Source organism: Anneissia japonica, unplaced genomic scaffold, assembly GCF_011630105.1.
Source record: "Anneissia japonica isolate Jap-2015-1 unplaced genomic scaffold, ASM1163010v1 scaffold287760_len733007_cov179, whole genome shotgun sequence".
Classification (NCBI taxonomy): Eukaryota; Metazoa; Echinodermata; class Crinoidea; order Comatulida; family Comatulidae; genus Anneissia; species Anneissia japonica.
Genome location: NW_022699005.1, coordinates 681,909 through 709,225, shown reverse-complemented (window position 1 = coordinate 709,225; position 27,317 = coordinate 681,909). Strand labels below are relative to the sequence as shown.

The window sequence follows — 27,317 nt, the reverse complement described above, 5'->3', positions numbered from 1 at the left end:
ATTTAAATAAATAAATATATAAATATATATACACAAATAAGTATATAAAAAATAAATATATAAATAAATATATACATAGGCCTATATATATATAAATAAATATACAAATATATATATATATGTATAAATATACAAATAAATATAAAAATATATAAATAAATATATACAGTATATATAAAATAATATATATATATATATATATAAATAGATATATTAATAAATACAGTACATATATATATAAATATATCTGTATGTATGTATCTGTACATCTGTATTTTAACATCTCTATCAGCGCTGCATACTTCCGGATCGACGATTCGAAAAAGTGTATGTACTGCGCATGACTGGACTACACAGGCAAAGCTTCCCGGTGAAAAAAAAGGATTTAAAATGTATGACTCGCATGGCTCGCTGGCTCGCATGGCTCGCGCATTGGCTCGCATGACTCGCTGGCTCGCACTTTGTCACGACCCTTTCCTAAATATACACTGCCAATATTTTAATATATTAAATATAATAAACTTTTATATTAATGATAAATTTTATCATTATACTTTTCTGCAGATAGAGTCAGCAGTCAGCGCAGGGATTTTGTTCAGAAAATGGTCCAATATTTTGTTCCTGAGATTGCAATCATCATTGTCAGACAGAATACTGTAAACCATTTTAATTTTTCCTGAAGACCCAATAGAGAAAAAAGATGGAAAAAGCCCGCCCAATTCAGATTAATGCTACAGTAGTACTTTTTAAAAAATAAAATTATTCCTGTGCCTAAAGGAGTGTTTGAGTAAACTTATTTTTATAATACAATTAAGCCAACTCAGTCTGACACATGTACATTAAATAATGAACAAAGTTATAATAAACTATGGAATTTGTAAATTATTCTAAATACTGAATTTGCGTCTGTTTGTATTGTATACTATCTGCAATTGCATGATAAAGCAAGTTTATATCATGGTAAGTGGCAATGAGCATATTAACATTGACATTATTTACAGTATTTGATTGTATGATGTATGATATGCTTGCATGCACTAAGAACAGGATTGCAGACAATTCATGAAATTGTTTGTAAATAAAATATATTTATTTTTAGACTTCCAAAATACAGCACAATACATGCAAATGTTATTTTCACAAACATCATACATACACTATACCTGTATTAACGTTTACAGTTTAACAGTTGCAAGATAAAGTAAGTTAATATTGCTTGATAGTTGGATGTCGCGATTAACATTTTATGTAAACATCAATGAAGTTTTAAAATAAAAATAAGCACATTACCCCTGTACTGCCATTTCGTATTTTTGGAGATGATATATAACTGCACTTTCAAGTTTGTAAGAATTTGATATTGTTTGATTGGGTGAAATGTCCTAATATTATTATTTATATATTTTAATCATATTATTATAAACGATAATTAAAATATGTGTATAACAAAACCACATTCCTAAAATCATATATCAAATAACAATGAAAATTATCTATGAATTTGTGACTGCTGGGCCTTTAGGCAACATTTATACAAGTTTTTATCTGAAACTGAAGAGCAATCAGGAACAATTAGCACTGGACCATATCCTGAACACTCTCCCTTAGCCGACTTCTGACTATCTGCAGAAAAAAATATATATAAAAGATTAAAATTAATAGTACAAGGCTACAGCTATCTAAGACCGCCAAGGCCTACTTTAATAGCTAAGCCTAATTAATGAACAGTGGGCTAGCATTGCACCGCCGACCCGAACGGGGATGCTGAGTGAAATACAGGCCTCTTCAAGCGGGGCCTAGCCTAGGTACGTCTCTAGACTTTGGCTGGAGTAGAGTTAGGAATGGCGTGGTATCTACCATTTATGCAAACTTTAAAATCACTTAATATAACAACAATAAATGACATAATATCTAAGTTTAAAGTAAAGTAATATAAATCGAGGATATCGTATCGTACAATGTCTATCTCAAAGTCTAGAAACCTAGGCTAGGCTGTCATTTCTTATACAATGTCATTTCTTCTACAAACATAACGGCGTACGTGTACGGCGGTGTACCGACGTCTAGGCCTAGCCTCGGAAAATTTTAATATGCTAATGTTTATAACTTATGATTCGAAAATAAAGGTGAACTTACGATATATGATAAACAGATTATTTTCAGTACCTTTCCGAAATAAAACGGGAAAATGCAATATAATTTACAGAAATGTTTAACACAGAATTGGGAACATCGGCGATCGCCCAAAAATATCAGGTGAGGATCGTTGGAGGATCGTCGATGTCACCTCCACCCAGACCTAGGATCAGAACTCGCAGGCCTAGCATGTCGACAACCAATTGGGAATGTGAACGCAGTTTGGCCATTTTTTTATCTAACACAATCTCGCTCATGACCCAGCATCTCCACAACCGCTCGCGATCGATGGAGACATGTGAACGTGGCTACAGTATACTGTCTCCGGGGTGACAGACGATCGGGCACACGAGACGATCGGGCACAGACGATCGGCCCGTTTTTGGACGATCGGGCCCGTGGGCCCGATCGTCCAAAAACGTGCCCGATCGTCTCGAAAACGGGCCCGATCGTCCTGGGCCCGATCGTCTCGTGGGCCCGATCGTCTTTAGGGAAAACTGAATATTGGGCCCGATCGTCTACTGACAAAATCGAAAATTTCCAAAACCATTTTGGCTTGCCTATAGGTCAATTTCGGCCGCGCCCCGTCAAATGACAAAATGTATGGAGCGCCGCGTTGTTGCTCCGCGAGTTCTTGGCATGCAGAATCGAAAATTTCCAAAACGTTTTCGTCAATTTCGGCAGTCGAATGACTATTACACCAGGGAGGAGTTAATTCACCCTCTTCCGATTATACCAAATATATATTAGTGCATTCTGTTCTGTGGAACCATGTTTTGAGCCTTCCATATGCTATATATTTTGCTATTCTCATGTTTTTCTTTAGCTTGACAAAGGTTGATAACCGAAAACGTTTGCTCACTTGAATAAAACTATATATCTGGCAACTTATTACATTTCTCCGGAGTTTTTGTTTATATATATATATAATTAGATCAGAACACTTACAACAATATTTATCCTACAGGTTCGCAACCTGCCAGAATTTATGGGTTACCTAAGATGCACAAAGTTAGGGCGCCAGATGAAACGCCTACTTTCAGACCAATTGTTTCATCCATCGGCACTTATAATTATAATTTAGCTAAATTCTTGTGTAATTTGTTGCAACCTCATTTGCCTTTAGATTTCTGTGTCACAGATTCCTTTAGCTTCGTTAACGACCTTAAAAAATCAAATTTCAGCAATAAATTCATGGTTTCATTTCATGTTAAAAGCTTATTCACTAATATTCCATTAGATGAATCTATTGATTTGGCTGTGAATTATATTTTGGAAAATGATGACATTGACTTGAAAATAAGCAAATCCAATCTTACGAAATTATTTGTTTTTGCCACTTCTCAAACACATTTTTTATTTAACCAAGTTTATTATGACCAGATAGACGGCGTCGCTATGGGCTCCCCACTAGCCCCTGTTCTCGCCAACTTATTCATGGGACACCATGAGAAAATTTGGCATGAACAATATAAGGGTCCCAATGTGTTATTATACCAACGTTATATTACCGTTAACGTTACCTTAACTCCCGCCATCCCAACATTAAATTCACCATGGAAAAAGAAGTAGGGAAAAAGCTTCCTTTCCTGGACGTCTTGGTGTCCAACATTAAGGATGGGCCACCTCAGACCTCAGTTTTTATGAAAAAATCATATACCGGTTTACTTACTAATTTTTTCAGTTTTTGTTCGTTCAGTTTCAAAATCGGTCTTATTCGCACGTTAGTTGATAGGGCTTTTAAAATCAATAATAGTTGGAGGGGCTTTGATTATGATACCAAGGCATTAACTACCATCCTTAAGAGAAATTGTTTTCCTTCATACCCCATTGATCAAATTGTTTTTCGTTATGTTAATTTAGTTCAATGTAAATGCAAAAGTACACTGGATAACACTAAAAAAAATACACCAATCAATTTTTATTTCAAATTACCTTATGTCGGCACATTTTCTAAAGTCCTTAGTAAGAAAATCCGTGCCTTATCGAATTAATTCTGTGATGACTTAAATTTAAAAATTGTATTTTTCTCATTTAAAATTAAAAATTTGTTTTCAGCTAAAGATCCCATCCCAGTTGGTCTCCGTTCGCGTGTCGTTTACAAATTTGTATGTGCAGGCTGTAATGCTTGTTACGTTGGCGAAACAAGTCGATATTTCTCTACACGCATGCGTGAGCACCTAACACTGGATGGAAACTCGCATATATTAAAGCATCTGAAAAGTTCACGTCACTGTAAACAATCAGCCAATGAGGACTGTTTCACAATACTGGACTCCGCCTCTACAACCCAAACTCTAAAAATCAAAGAAGCCTTGCATATTCAGTGGGAGCAGCCCTCACTGAACAAACAGCTTTTTCATGTTAATTTATCTTTGTCATTCTAAATTTATTCCATTCTCCCCTTAGTGGCATTTAAAATACTGCACTCTGATCTTATCTTATCTTTATTTATATTTTGCTTTGTAGTACTGTTACGGTTCATTCAACAAATTTTTTAGCTTGCATACATTGAATTTTTACTCCCCTATATCAATGATTGCCTGCGTGCAATAGATAACTGACGATGGTAGTGGACTGCCGAAACATGTCTTATTGGGGCCGTTAAGGCCATAACTTATTGGATTAAATACAGGCTTTGCCTATGATGAAGATACGATCTGTTGTGTTGTTTTTTGAAATATATATATATATATGCACATGCTAACACACATACATTATACATATGTATAATATGTGGGTGTGGATATGGGTAAATATCCACACCCACATATTACACATATACATATATAGGAATATGCCTGATAATATCGTGAATAGTTCGCCTACTATACTGACTATGCATAGTCATTCGACCGAACAGGCCTTTGTCTTATATACGTTGCTTTGTAATATACGATGTTAGTCCACTGATGAAGCCATATATATATATATATATATATATATATATATGACGTTGACCCCAAAATAGTTTGAATGACATCCCCCTGTTCAACAGGCCGTCATATTTGGAATTTGGAATATAGATCCTTAATTGAAACATGATTATAATTATTACGATATAATTATATAGATCACGAGATTACATTTGTATCTGACCTTCAAATTACTGTGAAAGCGTTTCAACCAGTTAGCTTGCTCAATAAGTATACTGCGAAAGTTAGCAAATGTCATTTGCATTTGAAACTCATCTTCATCCACTGGGCATTCGATAGTGTCCACTATCTTTTTTCGACGAAGCCTGTACACAATACGATAACAGTTATACATAATTATCTGATATTTTTACCTAATTTTAGCTCTGCTGACGGATTATGAAGGCCTACACAATGTACGACACGGTAGACACAAAGTTTTCTGTATTTTTGTGTGTGTGTGTGTGTGTTTTTCCTACTTGGCACATTCCACTAAATCATAACTATAATAGCAACATTAAATATACCATGGGGGTTTTTAATAAGTCCAAAGCACAGAGTAGGGGAGGGTTGGTGTCTTAAGAATTTTCTTTAGAAATTCTTGAACACAGTCACTGGTAACTGGAATTTAAATCGTGAATTAGCATATTTTATGAGGACCCGTGCTTTTATCTTTCGATGTTCTTTTCTTTTCTCTCTTTTAGGGGGATAGGTGGTTATTTATGTATTAGAATATCGAGAATTGTTCTGATTAATTGCTAAATAGCTATGAACAGACTAATGCATATAAATATTAATTTTCTTTGTAATCAACAGTCCAAATGAGCCGAATCCTCAAAGAACACAGTATTTATATTTTCTAATACTATTTTGAATAAATATATTTCAATTGCATATACCCACCTTATAAATTCCAACATATTCATGCGAATTTTAGAAAACACAGAGAAATTTACCAAAGGTTGAATGTCGTCGCTAGAAACAATACGTTTGATGAGGTTAACAATTCGATAGCGTTGCTCTTCGCAACATTTTAGTTCACAATCAAATCTTGAAGGTTTTGAAAGAAAATGCAAAAATACAATTTACAATGTCTATGATTAAATACTTTAAATTTGTTAAAATTCGTGAAATGTAAACTCATTTAAATGAAAAAAAAAACGTAATTTGCTATTTCTCTGCAAAAACATAAAGTTCAATTTCTCTTATTACGACTTATACCCAAATATGAATTTCATGACTACTGTTTATTAAAGATAACTTCTCCTATATACAATTGCTTAAATTTCCCTATTACTTGTTTTTCAACATTCATTTTCTTATTGGTCGATATATGAGTAGTTATACACAGAAGTACTGATTCGAAAATTACCTTGACATAAATTGTTCGACGTCATTAATATTAGTGAAGAGATGTCGTCTTTCGCCATTGGTTAATAACTTGTTCAACAGTATATTACTAGTAATATTTGTTTTAACTTGAAGCAAATCATACGCACTGCTTTTGACATGATCTAGAACTGTCGCTAATTCCTGAAATTTAAATTATTTATATGTTCATGCGATTGCTATAGCATAAATATGAACTCCGACACTTAACAAATAAAGGGGATGCGGCTGTTTCTTTAATGAAAATAATTATATTATAATATTTTTAATCAATTACCTACAGATTGCCAATATATAAAAATGAACCTCTAGAGAAAAACATTTGACTTCAACTGCATATTATATTTTGTTTATGTTAGAAGGAAGTAGATTGTACATCGGTAAAGAGTTTATTAGCAGAATAACATTTACATTCACACTAGCACTTACAAAAAATCCTCCCATTATCTGAACACTACTAAATGTTCGTGGGTGAATACAACAATAATAATCTATAATGTTCAAAACATTAATACAAATAAGAAAATCGTTTTACAAACCTTCTCCGATGTTTTTTGCCAAACTTCAATTTCTTCTGTAGAAATACATTAAACATTATATCAACATTGTAATGCTGTAATGGATAACTACATCCCAAAAATTAATTTTAAAAAAACTTAGCAACAAATAAACAAATAAATAAAAATTGTACTTCTTGGTGTAACGTGTGCAATATTTAAATAATAATTGGTAAGACAAGCAATTTAAATAAAAAAAGAAATGTTTAAATTAATGAAAATCTTAATAATGGATAAACTAAAGCCAAGTTACATTAATGTGTAATCCATTATATGCCAAAAACTAAAAAAACAAGTGAGCCTCATGTCCAATTGCTATAACATCAAACGTTATTAAATACCTTAAGCGGACTATCCTTGATAAGTTGTAATGTAACATGATTAATCATGAATAATATTAATTTGCATATATGATACTCTTGAGGGATGCTTGAGGGCTCTTATAGGCTATATAAAAGACAGTATATATATATATATATATATAGTATAAATCATGAAAGGTACATAATACAGTGTTTAATAAGGACATGATGGAACATCGTAGGCTACCCTGTAGCTTTTCAACGAATAAAGTCCTATGAAAAATCATTGTGTAATAAAATGCCTCTGACGTTTTTTTTTAAATGACATAACAAAATCCAAGATGTCCTCATCTTATCCTCTCTTTTAATGAGTCAGAATGAAAAGATCCAGAATCTTGTCATGTAATCATCTCTTCTAAAGGACGTAGACATGACAGGATCCAGGATTACGTTATCTGATCATCTTTTCTACGGGATTTAGACATGACAGGACATAGGATCGTGTCATCTGAATATCTGGAGTGGGTGGGGGGTTAACATTAAAGCTTCCATACTTACGTATTATTTATTTGGATGTTGCCTGCCAAGTGCGATAAGAGATTCCTGAAGGGATCTGTAAAATATTGGAGCTTGCAGGACATCCTAGGGAGCCGCATTCATCTTCCCTAACAAACTGGTCAGGGCTTTGGACCTGATGAACTGTATCGCACAGGCCGGACAGAGCTTGAAGCTTGTCCTTTGGCAAACTCAAAGTCATTGCCTCCGAGTCTATCACGTGGTCTAAATACCAGACCTGTTTGGCCGGCATCAACACAGACTCCTCCCAATTGAGAAGTAGGCCCAAATGGTCGAGGAACTATATGGTGAGATCCCTCTGAGAGACACGAAAACTGTGGGACTCGGCTAGAAGTAGATGATCAGCCGGAGACCCAACGAACGTAGAGGACTCATTACAGGCTTCATGAGCTTTGTGAATACCGTGGTGCCAAACTGAGGCCGAAAGGGCACACATGAAACTTGAAGGCTGTCCCACTGAAAACGAAGGTACTTCCTGAAATCCGATTGACTCGGAATGCTGAAAATATGCGTCTTTTAGATCGATCGTGACCTTAAAGTCCCCGGCCCGTAACATGCTGTTTGCACTGGAAATTGTCTCCATCTTTAAATGTTGTTGAATAGTAAACTGATTCAGAATGTTCATACTGAAAACAGGGCGCATGCCTCCGGAGGCCTTGGGCACCCTTTGCGAGCATGCTCCCAATTTTCTTGTGACATGCGTCCTGTTTTGCGTTAGAACCCTGTATTGCAAGGGGGAGTGGGAGCTGACAGAAAAAAAAACCTAGTTTGTACCCCCGAACTCTTTGGAGAATTTCTACGTCCCATGTCAGTTTTTCCCAACTGGCCAGATGCCCATGAATTCTCCCTGAATACCTCCCTTTGCGATGAGATTGAGATGGGAGAGTTTTACTGAAATTAGTTTTTGACCGTACGCTGGAAAGGCGCGGCCTTACCCTTCTTGTAAGCAATTACGAAAATATTGTTCTGGAAATGACGGCTGTAAGACCTGTATCCTCTAAAAGAACAATTCTGGCCACCAGTCCTATCCTTCGTTCGGAATTTGGACATGCCCTTAGAAGCGGCCTCACTTGTGGCTTTAGCCACCACCCTCTTCTTCTTTTCCTGTTCATCAATTTTTTTGACCCACTGGTCACCAAACAGGTTTCCCATAAAGGGCACAGCCTCCTTTAAAAAAAAAAGCCAGCCTTCATAGCTGGCTTTAATATCTCCTAATGGAGGACAGATATCCTATGAACTCCATTGCCCAGGAGGCTAATGGCGCTTTCTGATTAGAACAAACGTTCCCGAAGAGAATCTTTAGGATCTGGGTAGGCTTTAGGGGCTTAAAAAATTGTTTAAAAGAAGAGTCGGGGGGGGGGGCAAACCCCTCACCAACTCATCCTTTTTTAATTTATGCTAAAGGTTCGTCCGCTGACTTTTTTTACAAAAGTCCAAAATTCAGGATAGTGGAACCTACCCTAATGGACTAGAATGAGGGTCATTAAGAGGCTTCTCAACTGGAACAGGAACTGCCGGCGGCTGACCTGCCTCCAAATCGGACGAAATACTTCCCGCCTGTATGGAAATGGAATCCATATCTCTGCCAAGGCAGGAATCGCGAGAGGAAATCGAAGACGGGGGTGGGCACCTGTCAACAGTTAGTGCGACAGCTAGTGCTGTCAAATCTTGATAATGCCAATGCATACTATATACATGTATATGTATACATGCACATGTATACTATTGTCTACCTGTTGCTACCCTTGCTCCGATGCAAAGGTTACTGCACCATGCAGCAAAAGTAATTCTTAGAAAAGGTAGGTGTGACAGTGCAACAAATGCTATGAGATATTTTTACTGGCTCCCGATGTCTCATAAACGTTAATTCATAATCGCATGCCTAGTATGGTGTTTCCTTAAATGTTCTGCACCAGCTTACTTCGCAGATCTACTAACTGTACGAACCCAAAATTCAGGATGGTGGAACGCACCCTAATGGACTAGAATGATGGTCATTAATATGCTCCTCAACTAACTAACTAACTAACTAACTAACTAACTAACTAACTAACTAACTAACTAACTAACTGTACCAACCCACTCAAACAGTGATGTCAATCTGACATTCCCACTCAAAAGACGAAAGACGTTGGCAGACCGTTCGTTCTCTGTAGCTGGACCCAAAATTTGGAACAATTTACCCTATGAAATTCGACTTTTGGACAACTACAAACAATTTAAGAGAAAGCAGAAGACATTCTACGTTCAGTAATTTTATGATAGTTAATAAAAAAAAATTATTCTTGTAAAACGTCGCTGATTATGATGTATATTGTAGAAATTTGCGCTATATAAATGGTAATCTTAAATGTTAATATTAATGTAAACATCCGAATAGATAATAGAAATGACTTTAAACATTGAATAAAAGTAAAAAAAAATACAATTTCTTAGATTTATTTTTATTCCTAATGTGAATACTTATGCCATATGTTAATTTTATTTATGTAGCTTTCATATTTAAAAAAAAAAAAAAAAAAAAAAAAAAACCAAACAAAAACAGTATTCTGATTTCCAGTGCTTTGTCCTATTTATCGGCAAATTGTTTGCCTATACCCGTGTAGTGCGCCGCCAGCGTTTCAGCCAGGCTAATATAAGTACCGAAAAGTGTCGGAGTGACTGCTCTAGTTAAACTTGTGATAATGAAATCAAACATACATTTCAAATGTTTTATAAAGCTAACGCTCAGTTTTATTGCCTGATATTTTTTTTTCATATTTGTCGGCCCCCACTATGATTAATTATTTGATACCTAATTAAACCTACCGTAGTCATCCGAACTGTCTGACACTACTTCGTCCTGGCTGTGTATTACATTTTCTTTAACGTCCTGGTTTGTTTTTCTTTCCAATATGCTGTCAATAAAATATTATAATCATTTTAAATAATTATACAAAAAAGCATTCAAGTTATCACATTTACGTTTTAAAGAAATAAAGTAATACTAGGAAAATGACTTACGGTTTTGGAGGTAGGTTGATTGTAGTATTTGATGAGAATTGTTGTACAACTATAAAATAGAATAATGTGATAAAATATATCATAATTTTTCTCCTGTAACGTTTTGCAGAATAAGAGCATAGCCCTCCTACAGGGGAAATTCTTAACGCTGCCATTGAAATAGTATGCGATAAAATTGTCCGGAGTTTAAAATGAGCTAAATATTGCGTAGTCTCACCTGATCTAATATAACGTTGTTTGGGGAATTGTGATTCAACATTTGCCAAGCAACTACAAACAATACAAAATAGCACTGCTCGTATCGTATTGTTTTTGGGGAAGCCCGGGACATGCAAAGCGACAATGTATTGTCTAATCTAAATTTGTATCCACTTTCAAATAAAAAAAAAATATTATATTGATTGCAACATTCTAGACACAATTGTAAACAATATGGCCCCGTCATATCTATTTAAATAATAATAAATATAATTTTCGTGAAAGTAAAATTAACCTATAATCTGCACTTTAAATAGTTTAACTATTAAAAAAAATTATTTCAAAATTCTCAATGTAGTTTAAGTATTTAAAAGTGTACCTCATTAATGTTTTCTTGCTTGTTAGTGTAGTGTAAAATACTATAATACTGTTAAAATAAACTTTGTAAATGTTATTTTTAATTTCAATTTATTCATAAAACCTCCAGTCAAGAGAAACATAGACAACAATAAAAGTTCATTAAAAACAAATTACAAGCGGCACAACAAACAGACACAACACCCACTAAGTAGTTTTTCAAAAAGAAGAAGAGCGTTTCATTCTTTAAATTGTATAGAAAGCTTAAGTATGACAAACGATGTATAAATGTGTACATCTGATATTCCAATATATTTTTCCCAACTGGCCAGATGCCCATGAATTCTCCCTGAATACCTCCCTTTGCGATGAGATTGAGATGGGAGAGTTTTACTGAAATTAGTTTTTGACCGTACGCTGGAAAGGTGCGGTCTTACCCTTCTTGTAAGCAATTACGAAAGGAACTATTGTTCTGGGAATGACGGCTGTAAGACCTGTATCCTCTAAAAGAACAATTCTAGCCACCAGTCCTATCCTTCGTTCGGAATTTGGACATGCCCTTAGAAGCGGCCTCACTTGTGGCTTTAGCCACCACCCTCTTCTTCTTTTCCTGTTCATCAATTTCTTTGACCCACTGGTCACCAAACAGGTTTCCCATAAAGGGCACAGCCTCCTTTAAAAAAAAAAGCCAGCCTTCATAGCTGGCTTTAATATCTCCTAATGGAGGACAGATAACCTATGAACTCCATGGCCCAGGAGGCTGATGGCACTTTCTGATTAGAACAAACGTTCCCGAAGAGAATCTCTAAGATCTGGGTAGGCTTTAGGGGCTTAAAAAGGAAAGAGGGGGGGGGGGGAGGGGGGGGGGGGCCAAACCCCTCACCAACTCATCCTTTTTGACTTTAGGCAAAAGGTTAGTCCGCTGACTTCTCCAAAAGTCCAAGATTCAGGATAGTGGAACCTACCCTAATGGACTAGAATGAGGGTCATTAAGAGACTCCTCAACTGGAACAGGAACTGCCGGCGGCTGACCTGCCTCCAAATCGGATGAAATACTTCCCGCCCGTATGGAAATGGAATCCATATCTCTGCCAAGGCTGGAATCGCGAGAGGAAATCGAAGATGGGGGTGGGCTTCTGTTAACAGCTAGTGCAATCGCTGGTGCTGTCAAATCTTGATAACGCCAATGCATACAGTATATAAATGTATATGTATACATGTACATGTATACTATTATCTACCTGTTGCTACCCTTGCTCCGATGCAAAGGTTACTGCACCATGCAGCAAAAGTAATTCTTAGTAAAGGTAGGTATGACAGTGCAACAAATGCTATGCGATATTTGCACCGGCTCCCGATATCTCATAAACGTCAATTCATAATCGCATGCCTAGTATGGTGTTCCCTTAAAGGTTCTGCACCAGCTTACATCGCAGATCTACTAACTGTACCAACCCACTCAAACAGTGATGTCAATCTGACATTCCCACTCAAAAGAAGAAAGACGTTGGCAGACCGTTCGTTCTCTGTAGCTGGACCCAAACTTTGGAACAATTTACCCTATGAAATTCGACTTTTGGACAACTACAAACAATTTAAGAGAAAGCAGAAGACATTCTACGTTCAGTAATTTTATGATAGTTAATAAAAAAAATTAGTCTTGTAAAACGCCGCTGATTGTGATGTATATTGTAGAAATTTTCGCTATATAAATGGTAATCTTAAATGTTAATATTAATGTAAACATCCGAATAGATAATAGAAATGACTTTAAACATTGAATAAAAGTAAAAAAATACAATTTCTTAGATTTATTTTTATTCCTAATGTGAATACTTATGCCATATGTTAATTTTATTTATGTAGCTTTCATATTTAAAAAAAAAAAAAAAAAAAAACCAAACAAAAACAGTATTCTGATTTCCAGTGCTTTGTCCTATTTATCGGCAAATTGTTTGCCTATACCCGTGTAGTGCGCTGCCAGCGTTTCAGCCAGGCAAATGTAAGTACCGAAAAGTGTCGGAGTGACTCCTCTGGTTAAAATTGTGATAATGAAATCAAACATACACTTCAAATGTTTTATAAAGCTAACGCTCAGTTTTATTGCCTGATTTTTTTTTTCATATTTGTCGGCCCCCACTATGATTAATTATTTGACACCTAATTAAACCTACCGTAGTCATCCGAACTGTCTGACACTACTTCGTCCTGGCTGTGTATTACATTTTCTTTAACGTCCTGGTTTGTTTTTCTTTTTAATATGCTGTCAATAAAATATTATAATCATTTTCAATAATTATACAAAAAAGCATTCAAGTTATCACATTTACGTTTTAAAGAAATAGCCTAATAAAGTAATACTAGGAAAATGACTTACGGTTTTGGAGGTAGGTTGATTGTAGTATTTGATAAGAATTGTTGTACAACTATAAAATAAAATAATGTGATAAAATATATCATAAGTTTTCTCCTGTAACGTTTTGCAGAATAAGGGCATAGCCCTCCTACAGGGGAAATTCTTAGCGCTGCCATTGAATAGTATGCGATAAAATTGTCCGGAATTTAAAATGAGCTAAATATTGCGTAGTCTCACCTGATCTAATGTAACGTTGTTTGGGGAATTGTGAATCAAAATTTGCCAAGCAACTACAAACAATACAAAATAGCACTGCTCGTATCGTATTGTTTTTGGGGAAGCCCGGGACATGCAAAGCGACAATGTATTGTCTAATCTGAAATTGTATCCACTTTAAAAAAAAACAAAATATTATATTGATTGCAACATTCTAGACACAATTGTAAACAATATGGCCCCGTCATATCTATTTAACTAATAATAAATATAATTTTCGTGAAAGTAAAATTAACCTATAATCTGCACTTTAAATAGTTTAACTATTAAAAAAAAATTATTTCAAATTTCTCAATGTAGTTTAAGTATTTAAAAGTGTACCTCAATAATGTTTTCTTGCTTGTTAATGTAGTGTAAAATACTATAATACTGTTAAAATAAACTTTGTAAATGTTATTTTTAATTTCAATTTATTCATAAAACCTCCAGTCAAGAGAAACATAGACAACAATAAAATTTCATTAAAAACAAATTACAAGCGGTACAACAAACAGACATAACACCCACTAAGTAGTTTTTCAACAAGAACAAGAGCGTTTCATTCTTAAAATTGTATAGAAAGCTTAAGTATGACAAACGATGTATAAATATGTACATCTGATATTCCAATATATTTTTTCCCAACTGGCCAGATGCCCATGAATTCTCCCTGAATACCTCCCTTTGCGATGAGATTGAGATGGGAGAGTTTTACTGAAATTAGTTTTTGACAGTACGCTGGAAAGGCGCGGTCTTACCCTTCTTGTAAGCAATTACGAAAGGAACTATTGTTCTGGGAATGACGGCTGTAAGACCTGTATCCTCTAAAAGAACAATTCTAGCCAACAGTCCTATCCTTCGTTCGGAATTTGGACTTGCCCTTAGAAGCGGCCTCACTTGTGGCTTTAGCCACCACCCTCTTCTTCTTTTCCTGTTCATCAATTTCTTTGACCCACTGGTCACCAAACAGGTTTCCCATAAAGGGCACAGCCTCCTTTAAAAAAGCCAGCCTTCATAGCTGGCTTTAATATCTTCTAATGGAGGACAGATAACCTATGAACTCCATGGCCCAGGAGGCTGATGGCGCTTTCTGATTAGAACAAACGTTCCCGAAGAGAATCTCTAGGATCTGGGTAGGCTTTAGGGGCTTAAAAAATTGTTTAACAGAAGAGTCGGGGGGGGGGGCAAACCCCTCACCAACTCATCCTTTTTTACTTTAGGAAAAAGGTTAGTCCGCTGACTTTTCCAAAAGTCCAAAATTCAGGATAGTGGAACCTACCCTAATGGACTAGAATGAATACATGAATGTATACATATATATGCATATATACACACACACACATATATATATATATACATATATATATATATATATTATACATACACTTATATATATATATGTGTGTATATATATATGTTTGTATATGTGTATGTCTATATATGTATATGTATATATATATATATATATATTGTTATACTATATGAAGTTTTTCCCCTTTATATTGTTTGTTTTTTTTTTAATTTGGTTTATATTTGCTTTTCTGTAGTATTACGGCAATAATACAAAAACATCATGTAAATTGTTGAGTTATTTCAATTTTCAATTTATTTTAATTATGAAAAACAAACATATATCAAATAAAAAACATCAATTTACCAGATCAATCCAGAACAACGCAGTACCAGTAAAATAATTCATATGACATTAAAATGCAGTTAGAAATAATTTCAAGAGGTCACCATTATAATTTTCAGAATAATGTAAAATAGTACTGATACTGTCTGAAATTCCATTACCGAATGACTTTTTACATTTTTTAAACAAAAGAGTGAGTATTGCTAATCAATTCACGCAGAAAAACACGCAGAAAAGCTTTTTCGTGTGAAACCTGATGATGCAAACAATTGATGTGCATCTACACCAAATCCGATTTTTTAGATCTGAAGGTAATAGTACACCGATAGGGACCAGTAGGGATCCGATGTGAATGCAGCTTTATCGTTGTTGATTTTTTTTACACACTTTCAAACTTTACACGTTATTCTAGTATTTTCACTCAAAAGCCTCACCAATATTTTTATGAAAATGATTAATTTTATTTAAAATACAGTACGTATGCAGAATAATTAAATATAATACAAAATATTAAAATTTCTGTTTTCATAATCGTCCTCTAAACAAAAAGAGTAATACAAAAGTAAAAAAAAAAATAGATAAATTAAAAAAATAACTTACAAGGTACTGAATAGTCATTGGCAGCTTCATTGCTGTTAAAAAAAGAGAGAAGTGTGTAAACCTCATACGGAACTTTAGTAAATGTAAGTGCATGTGTAAGCTTTACGTGCCTAATACTCAACCTAATTCGTATACTTCATTAGCAAAAGACACAGCAAGTACGACTAGGAGACAATGGTTGATTTCATTTTTCCAACAATAAATTCTAATATATTAAAAAAAATCAATCTGACTGTTAGAGCATACGGGCCAGATGCTGGCCAAATGCAATTTTGTTGCAGCCTCGAAAATCCTATAATGTGTACTCAAACATATTTGGCTAGAAAAACACCTTGTTTTACGACTTTAAACCGATTATCTTAAAAAAAAACCAGTCACTACAACTGAGAATAATACAGAGCATGAAGTGTATTGTGCAACATTTCGGTGCTTAGTGTTAAATCAAAACTTCTCTTGGGCTCTCCGACAAAGTTTTTTTTTTTTTTTTCTTTTTACATTCTTTATTAATATTCCAGTAGCAGCCGAAAGGCTGAATTACAAGAGATTTACAAATTAAATTAACGTTAAAAGATTTAAAATTACAGTGACAATAAAAAACATTAAAACTGGAAAACATTAAAATTTTGTTGATAAAAAATACAAATATTATATAGAAATAAATTGTAATAAATGCAATAAGGATAGTGAATATAAGTAATATATACATTATAATTGATAATCAAGAATCTAATTAAAAAGCACAACATTCCAAAACTACAATAAAATATATATAAAAAACAAATGAGAGACACCAGGAAAGAACAAAATTAAAAAAAATTACAAAAATGAACAATCGGAAAAAAAACAAACTAACAAACAAACAAAAAAAAAAAAAAAAAAAAAAAAAACGGGGACCAAAGAAAAAAAAAAGAGGAAACCGTCTGCGGTTCAGGGTGAAGAACAATTGTTATCAAAAAGTTTTATGTCAGAAGCAATCATCTCGACTTTCTTAGGCCCTAGCGTTGAGGTAAGTGTGAGAACAGATTAGGTAGAGAAATAAAATTGATTGTTAAGAGACAAGGCTCACTAGAGAGACCCACTCATGTTGTAATGAATGTTGCTGTGGCCTATTGGAGTTTAGTAGGTTTGGGTGGTGGAATTTATGATAAAACCCCAAAATTTCAATGAGTTTGTATTTCTATTTCTCGACTAAATAAAATATATCCTCGTATAATGTCATATACACGTGTTCAAAATATATTAAGTGCAAACTTACCCAATCTGAGAATACGTTGATTTGTCTTCTACAAACGAAAAATATAACAATAAATGATAATATTCAATGCCGAAAACGTATACTCATTGCTGCTACAATTAATATCATGTTCACGAATAACAATAACAATAGTAATAATAATGATAATGATGGTTATAAAAATAATGATGATGATAAATAATAATAATAATAATAATAATAATAATAATAATAATAATAATAATAATAATAATAATAATAATAATAATAATAATAATAATAAATGATGATGATGACAGTGGCGGATTCTGAATTTTGAACTAGAGGGGGCTCAGGAAAGATAGGAGGTAATTACTGTTTCGTCCATACTCAAAAACTGTTTGATTTGTAATAGCAATGCCACTTATTCAAAGTCTGCAGCAAAATACAAAATTAGTTCATATTAATCGGGAACAGGATAATCTGACATTACAAACCATCGCCCTGTAGTGCCACTTCTATGTACTGAACAAAATAATGGCCTGCGGTCTAGCCAAACAAGGCTGAACGATCCTCAATAGTTGGCTCTGTCTGTTGCGGCTGGACAATACATAAATAACAGTCTAAAATACGATCTTTAGCACCAAATTTGAGGAGGACCAAGATAAATGTAACATTGTCAATGTGTTAAAGTTTACAGTACATCAGTCTCGAAATGTTTGAGTTATGTGCCCGAAAGAACCCAGACAGGCACACACGCACGCGCGCGCACACACACACACACACACGCACATAGAAGCATGCCATTACAACAGTACTCTCACCTGTTCTTCAGAGAGACGAGGGGTAACGACCAATCAATTATTATAATAATAAGCAGAGCATATACGATTTTGAATATTTTTTAGTCTTGTTACTGCTTCAAATCACGTCCGCAAAGAATACGACGCTGACCTAATTCTCTTCACTGCTACAACAGCAGTGCGAAGATTGTCCTTGTTACCGCCTGCTGGCAGCTAGGCTTTGCACCGTGACGTATGAGTGCTCTTCCATTTTCAGCCAATCAGAGTAGATACATGGCCAGTGTGAGAAAACAAAATATGAAAAAGATGGGTTGCGGTATATTACAATTACTGTAAGCTGATTAAAATTAATAATTAATTAAACATCAGGCATCAAATTGTTTGGTATGACAGTATACCCCTCTCCCCATATCAAATTTTAAAAACATGTTTAGATCAACTTTACTGAATTTGTCATTGCATTTTATTGCTTTTTAGACGTTGTCTGTTTTTTGTTCTTTACTCCGTTGACTGTGCAATTTGAAATCGTTTTTTATAGGACGCGCATTGAAGTTATTACTTTTTAAGGCTTATATCCTCCTAATTAGGGTTGTAGTCCAGTCAGAAATGTAGCAATATATGCTATATTTTTAAAAACTGGATATGATGTAGAGTAGACATTGATAAATAAAAAAAGTCCTGATGCTGCTGTAGCGGAAGCCCGCCTCCGATATGCCCAAAAAAGAGCACAAGCAAGAATAAATGCCCTGAAGGCAGAGCTGGAGCCAGATAATATTCAAGTACAGGCAGCCTTAGCCGCAGCTGAAGCCAGAGCTTTTGTACTACACGAATACGACCAGGATAGTATTGGTACTAGCCCAGTGGGTTCACTATTGGAGTTACCGGTGGACGATCCGCACGGCCACACTTCAAATTATGTGACGGAGATTCAAGATGCTGAGGATGAGCTGTTGGATGACCAGTCTCTGGATCAGCAAGAAACAGGTGGTTACCAAATCAACACTAATAAGGAGGATTAAAAGAAAGTGGAGTTGCAGTTAGCCTCTCATATAAGCAGAATCATGTTCAAACGGGACATAATCAAAACCAGCCTACCCACATTCGATAACAAACCAGAAACGTATAACTCTTGGACCGAAAGGTCCACTGATTAATCTCAGATAAGAAAGTATAACGCATACTTCAATTATTAAAATACACGCCATTGTGTTCAATATTTCGACATTAATTATGTCATCATCAGGAATGATAACTCTCGGAAACAAAGTTTTAAGAGTAAATTGGAGGACCTTCAACTCTTACCCACTGAAAAAATTGACCTGTTGATGAAGTATACGACCGGCCAATCAAGACAACAGGTGTTAAGCATTAGCATTGCTAACACGGCCAACCCTGAGCTGGGTCTAAAAAGAGTATGGAAAAGGCTAGATGAGAGGTATGAGTCGCCGGAGTGGGTTGAAACAGCAGTCAGGAGAAAGTTTGATAGCTTTCAAAAAATTACCACTGATGTAGGAAAGTTATATAATTTAGCTGACATTCTGGGAAAAATTGAAACGTTAAAAGCTGACCCAAAATATGGCACTTCATTGACTTACTTCGACTCATCAATCGGAGTCAAACCTATACCAGCCAAACTACCTCATAATATTCAGGAAAAATATGTCTCCAATGCTGGAAACTACCTAGAACGAAAAGACGTCATCTACCCACCATTCAGCCATTTTTGCCAGTTTATAAGAAAACAAGCTAAAGTTAGAAACAACCCAGCAATAACCGGACAGACGCCTCAAGTCAGAGAGCATAGGGTCTCTACTAGGAAAACCAACACTCAACCAGAGCACAAAGCCAAGTGCCCTCAACTCAAACTCACACACGTTAAAGGAGTGTAAGAAATTTAAGACAGGATCTGTTCAAGAGAAATATCAGCGGTTAAAAGAGTTTAACCTATGTTTTAGGAGCTTAGATCCATCGCATCGTAGAAGAGCTTGTAAGGTGCTAATAAAATGCGAGGAATGCAGCAGTACGGATCATGTGACCTCAATGAACTCACACCAAGGCGGGGAGCAGGCAGCTGACGAAAATACCACTCGCCAGCATAACATTACCACTGCCTGCGCACAAGTATGTGGAGACAATACAGCAACGGCGGGCAAATCATGCGCATAGATTGTACCCGTGGTTGTCAGTCACAAACGTGATAAAACAGTGACTGTCCGAACATATGCGATAATTGATGACCAAAGTAATAGGTCACTAGTTTCAGAGAAGCATTTTTGACCTATTTGATGTCCAATATCAGGTAACAAATTATTCGCTCACATCCTGTAATGGAGTAATGCTGGCAAACGGCAGATATGCTAGTGGATTCGTCGTCAGTAATCTGGATCGCACAAACCAATTAGACCTGCCAACAAGGACTGAGTGTAAACACTTTCCAGTGATACAAGGGAAGAAATTCCGACACCAGCGGTGGCCATGTAACACCCTCATTTAAATGGTATAGCGCACCTTATTTAAGAGCAGGATGAACGCTGCTCCATCACACTGCTAATAGGAAGGGACCTCATCAATGCATATTATCATGTTCTAGACAAGAGGATTGGACCGACGGGCGCACCGTACGCACAAAGGCTGCGATTGGGTTGGTAATCATCGGCGAAACGTGCCTTGGAGGGTCCCACATGCCCAATTCCATTGGAACATATAGAAGGAGTATCATTATACAAAACAATGGAAAGCCTACAACATTGGACCCATGTCCCAACCAGATAAAAGTGGAAGAGCTATTTGACAAGGATGAGGACTCCATGAGTATATCTAGGGAAGAGAAGCAGTTTGTCAATATCATGGAGGCTGAAGGGAAGCTAAGTTCAGATAATATGTGGACAGCTCCATTTCTAGACTAAGGCTACCAAATTACCGCGAACAGGCATGGAAAAGGACATGCATACTGCATAAAAGTCTTGTCAAAGATTGTGTCAAAAAGCAAAACTTTATTACCTTTATGAAAGGAGTTTTGAAAAATAGACATGCGAAAAAGGCCTCACCACTCAACGAGGATGAAGAATGCTAGTACCTACCGCTATTCGGTGTTTATCATCCCACGAAAAGGGATAAGATACGAGGCGTATTTGATTCCTCTGCCACCTTTCAGGGAGTGTCATTGAACAAGGTACTACTAAAAGGCTCTGATTTGACAAATGGACTGGTAGGGGTACTAATGCGTTTCAGAAGTGAAGGTGTCGCTGTTTGTGGGGACATAGAAAGTATGTTTTATTGTTTTGGAGTGACCGAGAAGCACAGGAACATTTTAGGATTTTTCTGGCATGAAGAAAATGACATTAACAAACCGTTAGTGGAGTATAGGATGTGTAATCATGTATTTGGAAACAAAAATCTCCAGAAGTTGCTAACTATGGCCTACGAGACATCATAAAAAATGCTGATCCTGACGTGGTAGAATTTGTCAATAACAATTTCTATGTAGATGATGGGTTAACATCTTTCAGAGAAGCTTTTTGACCTATTTGATGTCCAATATCAGGTAACAAATTATTCGCTCACATCCTGTAATGGAGTAATGCTGGCAAACGGCAGATATGCTATTGGATTCGTAGTCAGTAATCTGGATGGCACAAACCAATTAGACCTTTTAACGTTATTTACCACAATAAATGTTCAAACGAATGAATGAACACGGTTATACGACTGGATTTCAATATTGTCTTTTATTGTCCGGCCAGTACAGTAAATAAACTAAGATGTCAATCAAGTCTAGATCATTGCCCAAGTGCCCTCAACTCAAACTCACACACGTTAAAGGAGTGTAAGAAATTTAAGACAGGATCTGTTCAAGAGAAATATCAGCGGTTAAAAGAGTTTAACCTATGTTTCAGGTGCTTAGATCCATCGCATCGTAGAAGAGCTTGTAAGGTGCTAATAAAATGCGAGGAATGTAGCAATACGGATCATGTGACCTCAATGCACTCACACCAAGGCAGGGAGCAGGCAGCTGACGAAAATACCACTCGCCAGCATAACATTACCACTGCCTGCGCACATGTATGTGGAGACAATACAGCAATGGCGGGCAAATCATGCGCATAGATTGTACCCGTGGTTGTCAGTCACAAACGTGATAAAACAGTGACTGTCCGAACATATGCGATAATTGATGACCAAAATAATAGGTCACTAGTTTCAGAGAAGCTTTTTGACCTATTTGATGTCCAATATCAGGTAACAAATTATTCGCTCACATCCTGTAATGGAGTAATGCTGGCAAACGGCAGATATGCTAGTGGATTCGTCGTCAGTAATCTGGATGGCACAAACCAATTAGACCTGCCAACAAGGACTGAGTGTAAACAGCTTCCAGTGATACAAGGGAAGAAATTCCGACACCAGCAGTGGCCATGCAACACCCTCATTTAAACGGTATAGCGCACCTTATCCCAGAGCAGGATGAACGCTGCTCCATCACACTGCTAATAGGAAGGGGCCTCATCGAAGCATATTATCATGTTCTAGACAAGAGGATTGGACCGACGGGCGCACCGTACGCACAAAGGCTGCGATTGGGTTGGGTAATCATTTGCGAAACGTGCCTCGGAGGGTCCCACATGCCCAATTCCATTGGAACATATAGAAGGAGTATCATTATACAAAACAATGGAAAGCCTACAACATTGGACCCATGTCCCAACCAGATAAACGTGGAAGAGCTATTTGACAAGGATGAGGAATCCATGAGTATATCTAGGGAAGAGAAGCGGTTTGTCAATATCATGGAGGCTGAAGGGAAGCTAAGTTTAGATAATATGTGGACAGCTCCATTCCTAGACTAAGGCTACCAAATTACCGCGAACAGGCATGGAAAGGGGATGCATACTGCATAAAAGTCTTGTCAAAGATTGTGTCAAAAAGCAACTTTATTACCTTTATGAAAGGAGTTTTGGACAACGGACATGCGGGAAAGGCCCCACCACTCAACGAGGATGAAGAATGCTGGCACCTACCACTATTCGGTGTTTATTGGGATGATCCACTGCCTGCACACATTAAATATGAATGGGAAGTTGGAGTATTGCGTGTACCAAGAACAAAATTAAAAGAAGAGAAGTAGTGGATTTAACTGTACATGTGTATTGTGACGCCTCTGAGCAGGCTGTTGCAGCGGTGGCGTTCTTAAAGACAAACCGTGTAAAGGGGACCGAAGTTGGATTTATAATAGGAAAATCACACATAGCTCCTAGACAATCACACATAGCTCCTAGTACGATCCGTCTCGAACTCTGTTCTGCCGTGCTTGCCACTGAATTAGGCAAAGAAGTCACCACAGAGCTAGACTTTTCCCCCAAAAGTATCAGTTTCTATTCAGACAGTATGATAGTTCTGGGTTACCTTAACAACAACGCAAGGAGATTTTATACTTATGTAGCCAACAGAGTTGAAAAGATATTGTCATTCTGCGAACCACACCAATGGCACTACATATTGACAGGTCAGAATCCTGCAGATCACGGTACTAGATATATTGATCCTGTGAAAATGCAGAATTGCACTTGGCTTACTGGTCCCCAGCATTTTCACCTAATTAATGAAGAGGAACAGGTAAAGTTTCCTCTCATTGACCCTGACAATGATAAGGAAATCAGGAAGGAAAATGTAACTGTGAGTAAGACAGTAATATGCAAAACGCGAATGCTGAGTGAAAAGAAACTGAAATGCTTTTCATCCTGGTCAAGCTTGACACGAGCTGTTGCATACTTGAAACATCAAGCATCGTCCTTTAGAACAGAAAGGCGAATGCCACAATGCTCTGGGTGGCATGCATGCACACAGCATAAATCCGTAGAAAAATATAAGCAAGCTGAAATATTCGTTATCAAAGAACTGCAACAACAGGTGTATGATAAAGAGATGAGTTATTTAACAGAGAGGAAGCCTATCCAGAATAACAGCTCAGTGATGGCACTGTCACCAATGTTGAACAATGACGGTCTGATGAGCGTGGAAGGAAGATTAGGAAAGTCTGACACCCCTCTTATTGAAAAACACCCGGTATTGATACCAGGGAAAAGTCATGTTGCAAAGCTAATTGTTCTTCATTACCACACTAAAGTATGGCATCACTTCACTGAAGGTACCATAAGAGGCGCCGGTTACTGGGTAACAGGCTGCAAAAGGCTAGTGTCGTCTGTCATACACAAATGTATCATTTGTCGTAAACTAAGAGGCAAGTTGAGTTCTCAGCGTATGGCAAACATTCCAGAGGAGCGACTAACACCAGGGCCTCCATTTAGCCAAGTTGGTGTAGACTGCTTTGGTCCGCTAGGAGAACTAGAGGTGGTGTTGCGCAAAGCAAACGCTGGGGAGTGTTATTCAATTGCCTATCTTCAAGGGCTATTCGCATTGAGGTCGTAGAAGAACTCAGCACATCATCCTTCATAAACGCACTACGCCGATTCATTGCTATTAAAGGCAAAGTTAAGGTGTTATGGCCAGATCAAGGAACTAATTTCGTTGGGGCGATCAACAATGAACATCTGCAGACATATTTATTCTAGAATGGTGCAGAATGGAAACTCAATCCTCCACATGCCTCTCATATGGGAGGGGCATGGGAACGCATGATAGACGTGACCAGGAGAATCCTAGACTCTCTCCTTTTGGATTGTAAGAGCAGAACGTTAACACATGAAGTTATGGCCATAGTAAATTCACGCCCACTAGTACCATTATCATCAGACCCACAAGATGCGGCAGTGTTAAGCCCGTCTATGTCGTTGACCCAGAAGAGTGGTTGTGTCGAAAAATGGTTGTCGACAAAGACACCAACAATATGTATCGAGCCCATTGGAAAATGGTACAATGTTTATCGGATAGGTTTTGGAAGAAGTGGAAGAATCATTACTTACAAATTCTCCAACAAAAGCAAAAGTGGTGTACTGACCAAAGGAATTTCCATGTTTCCGACGTAATCCTGCTTCGAGATAACCAGACAAAGAGAAACCAGTGGCCGACTGGCATTATCACACAAGTTTATCCTAGCGACGATGGACGAGTGCGAAAAGTAGAAGTTCGTGCTCCATCCTCAAAGAGCACATATACAAGACCAATTAATGAACTTGTGTTGTTGTTAGAATCTGAAACTTCAGTTCTTGAAGAACTTTTGATATTGTGAAAATTACAGTATGTGAAATTGTTAAAATACTTATGTGGATGATAATATGTGTTTTTTGAATTCCTATAATTTAACAGATTAGAGCATATTATGCCTTGATTCATAATTTGCATTTTTAATTGTTTGGCTGATGTGTTGCGACACATTGGGCGAGGAGTGTAATGTCTTTAACATTGTTGTTTAATGAGTTTTTGAAAGTGAGCCCTAGTTAAAACGGTATTTATGGTACCTTATGTTCTGAGCTGGATAACCAGTGATCTTAGATATAGCCAGTGATCTTGGGTACGTCTTGAGAGGACAGCACAGTTTATTTACCACAATAAATGTTCAAAATTTCATTACTGTTTTTTTATTTTCGGGCCAGTACAACTATTAATAAAACTAATAATTTTTATGTTCGGGTTTGTCTCCTGCTGAATTATTGGGAAGAATAATTAAGTCTAATATTCCATTCACACTACCAAGTAAATCAAAGTACAATAGAAAGATTATGATTCGTAAGAAAGGCAAAAAAATAGACAGAAGTACTATCACGACAAAAGAGCTAAATCATTGTCCACTCTTAATAATAGTAATGCTGTAAGAGTAAGAGAAGATTCCAAGTCAGAAGGGAAAGTTAATTTGCACCAAGATCATATTTGGTGGAAACAGAAAGAGGATCAGTATTGCGAGGAAATCGTAGAGACTTGCTAGAAACAAATTAAATAACTATTGTAAAATCACGAGATCCATAGAGTGTCATAACACCTATGAACATCACAACAGAAAATACAGAAGCATTTAATTCAGATACACATACAGAAATGATTGATTCACAAAAACAAACAATTAATAACACACCTTTAATATCAACAGTGGGAAATAAGGAGTATAACATAAATCAGATGAAGTTCAGATATGGTAGAGTTATTAAGATGCCTAAAAGGTTGATTAAAGAATTCTGAGTTATATTGTTTATAAAACAAAACATAGCTGGCTTTTCCTTATTGACATAATGAGAACTGATATCGAAATTAGATAGTGAAAACAAAATCATATCTTATGACTCTATAAAGGAATTATGAGGTTAAATTAAAGAAATTATGAAAAATCACTTGTGGTTTTTGAGATTTAAACTAGAAACTACAATGATTTTGGTTATAGTGATGTATAGAGTTCTATAGAAGCGGAACCTGAGATCTGTGTATTTTTTAAACACTGGGGAAAAAACGAGCGTAACCATTCTTTAATCCACCAGTTTATTACTAGGCCTATTCAAAATATGTAGAATGACGGCACACTTTAATATGCCCATCATTTTGTCTTTCTTTGAATGCTTGCGTGTTTGAAGAGGTTAGTATGTGAGTCGTCGTAGTCGCCGTCGTCATTGACATCGTCATCATTATATTATTAATATTATTCTACTATTATTCTAAATTTTAAACAATTTTAAGCAAACGAGTATGGAGCATGGCCAAAGTGTATAAATGCAAATAGTGTAGACATGTACTCACCAATCTTTTCGTATTCACCATCAGAGTGTTCGTATTGAGTATCTTCACTTCCTTCATGTTTAAAGTCGTGCAATCTTAGAGAAAGAAAAAAAAAATATTGTTATTAATATACTACTATAATACAAATCAAAATAATATCCTATTGTATAATAAGTTATTATTGTATAAAAATGTTATTGGCTCTATAATTAATATCACAAAGGCTATTTAAAGGGAAGATTTGCAGGTGAAGAACATAAGATTTTAACGATTAACTGTCTTATTATACAAACGACAACAATAAACCCGGAGCATTCATATTTCTTGATTTTGCTAAACCATCTGATTCACGTATTTTGGTTT

General features: G+C 36.2%; 1 protein-coding gene across 1 annotated transcript in view; it reads right to left on the bottom strand.

Moving 5' to 3' along the window:
- Positions 1-27,317, bottom strand: part of LOC117102784 (probable serine/threonine-protein kinase kinX) — an 81,868-nt gene that overhangs the window by 19,195 nt on the left and 35,356 nt on the right. The window contains exons 4-14 of the mRNA XM_033243193.1: positions 26,976-27,049; positions 17,536-17,563; positions 16,281-16,312; positions 13,811-13,859; positions 13,608-13,696; positions 10,879-10,927; positions 10,684-10,772; positions 6,980-7,014; positions 6,424-6,584; positions 5,955-6,101; positions 5,236-5,377 (exon numbers count right to left, since the gene is read on the bottom strand). Of these exons, the coding sequence (XP_033099084.1) occupies positions 5,236-5,377; positions 5,955-6,101; positions 6,424-6,584; positions 6,980-7,014; positions 10,684-10,772; positions 10,879-10,927; positions 13,608-13,696; positions 13,811-13,859; positions 16,281-16,312; positions 17,536-17,563; positions 26,976-27,049 (895 nt within the window). The remainder of the gene's footprint in view (positions 1-5,235; positions 5,378-5,954; positions 6,102-6,423; positions 6,585-6,979; positions 7,015-10,683; positions 10,773-10,878; positions 10,928-13,607; positions 13,697-13,810; positions 13,860-16,280; positions 16,313-17,535; positions 17,564-26,975; positions 27,050-27,317) is intronic.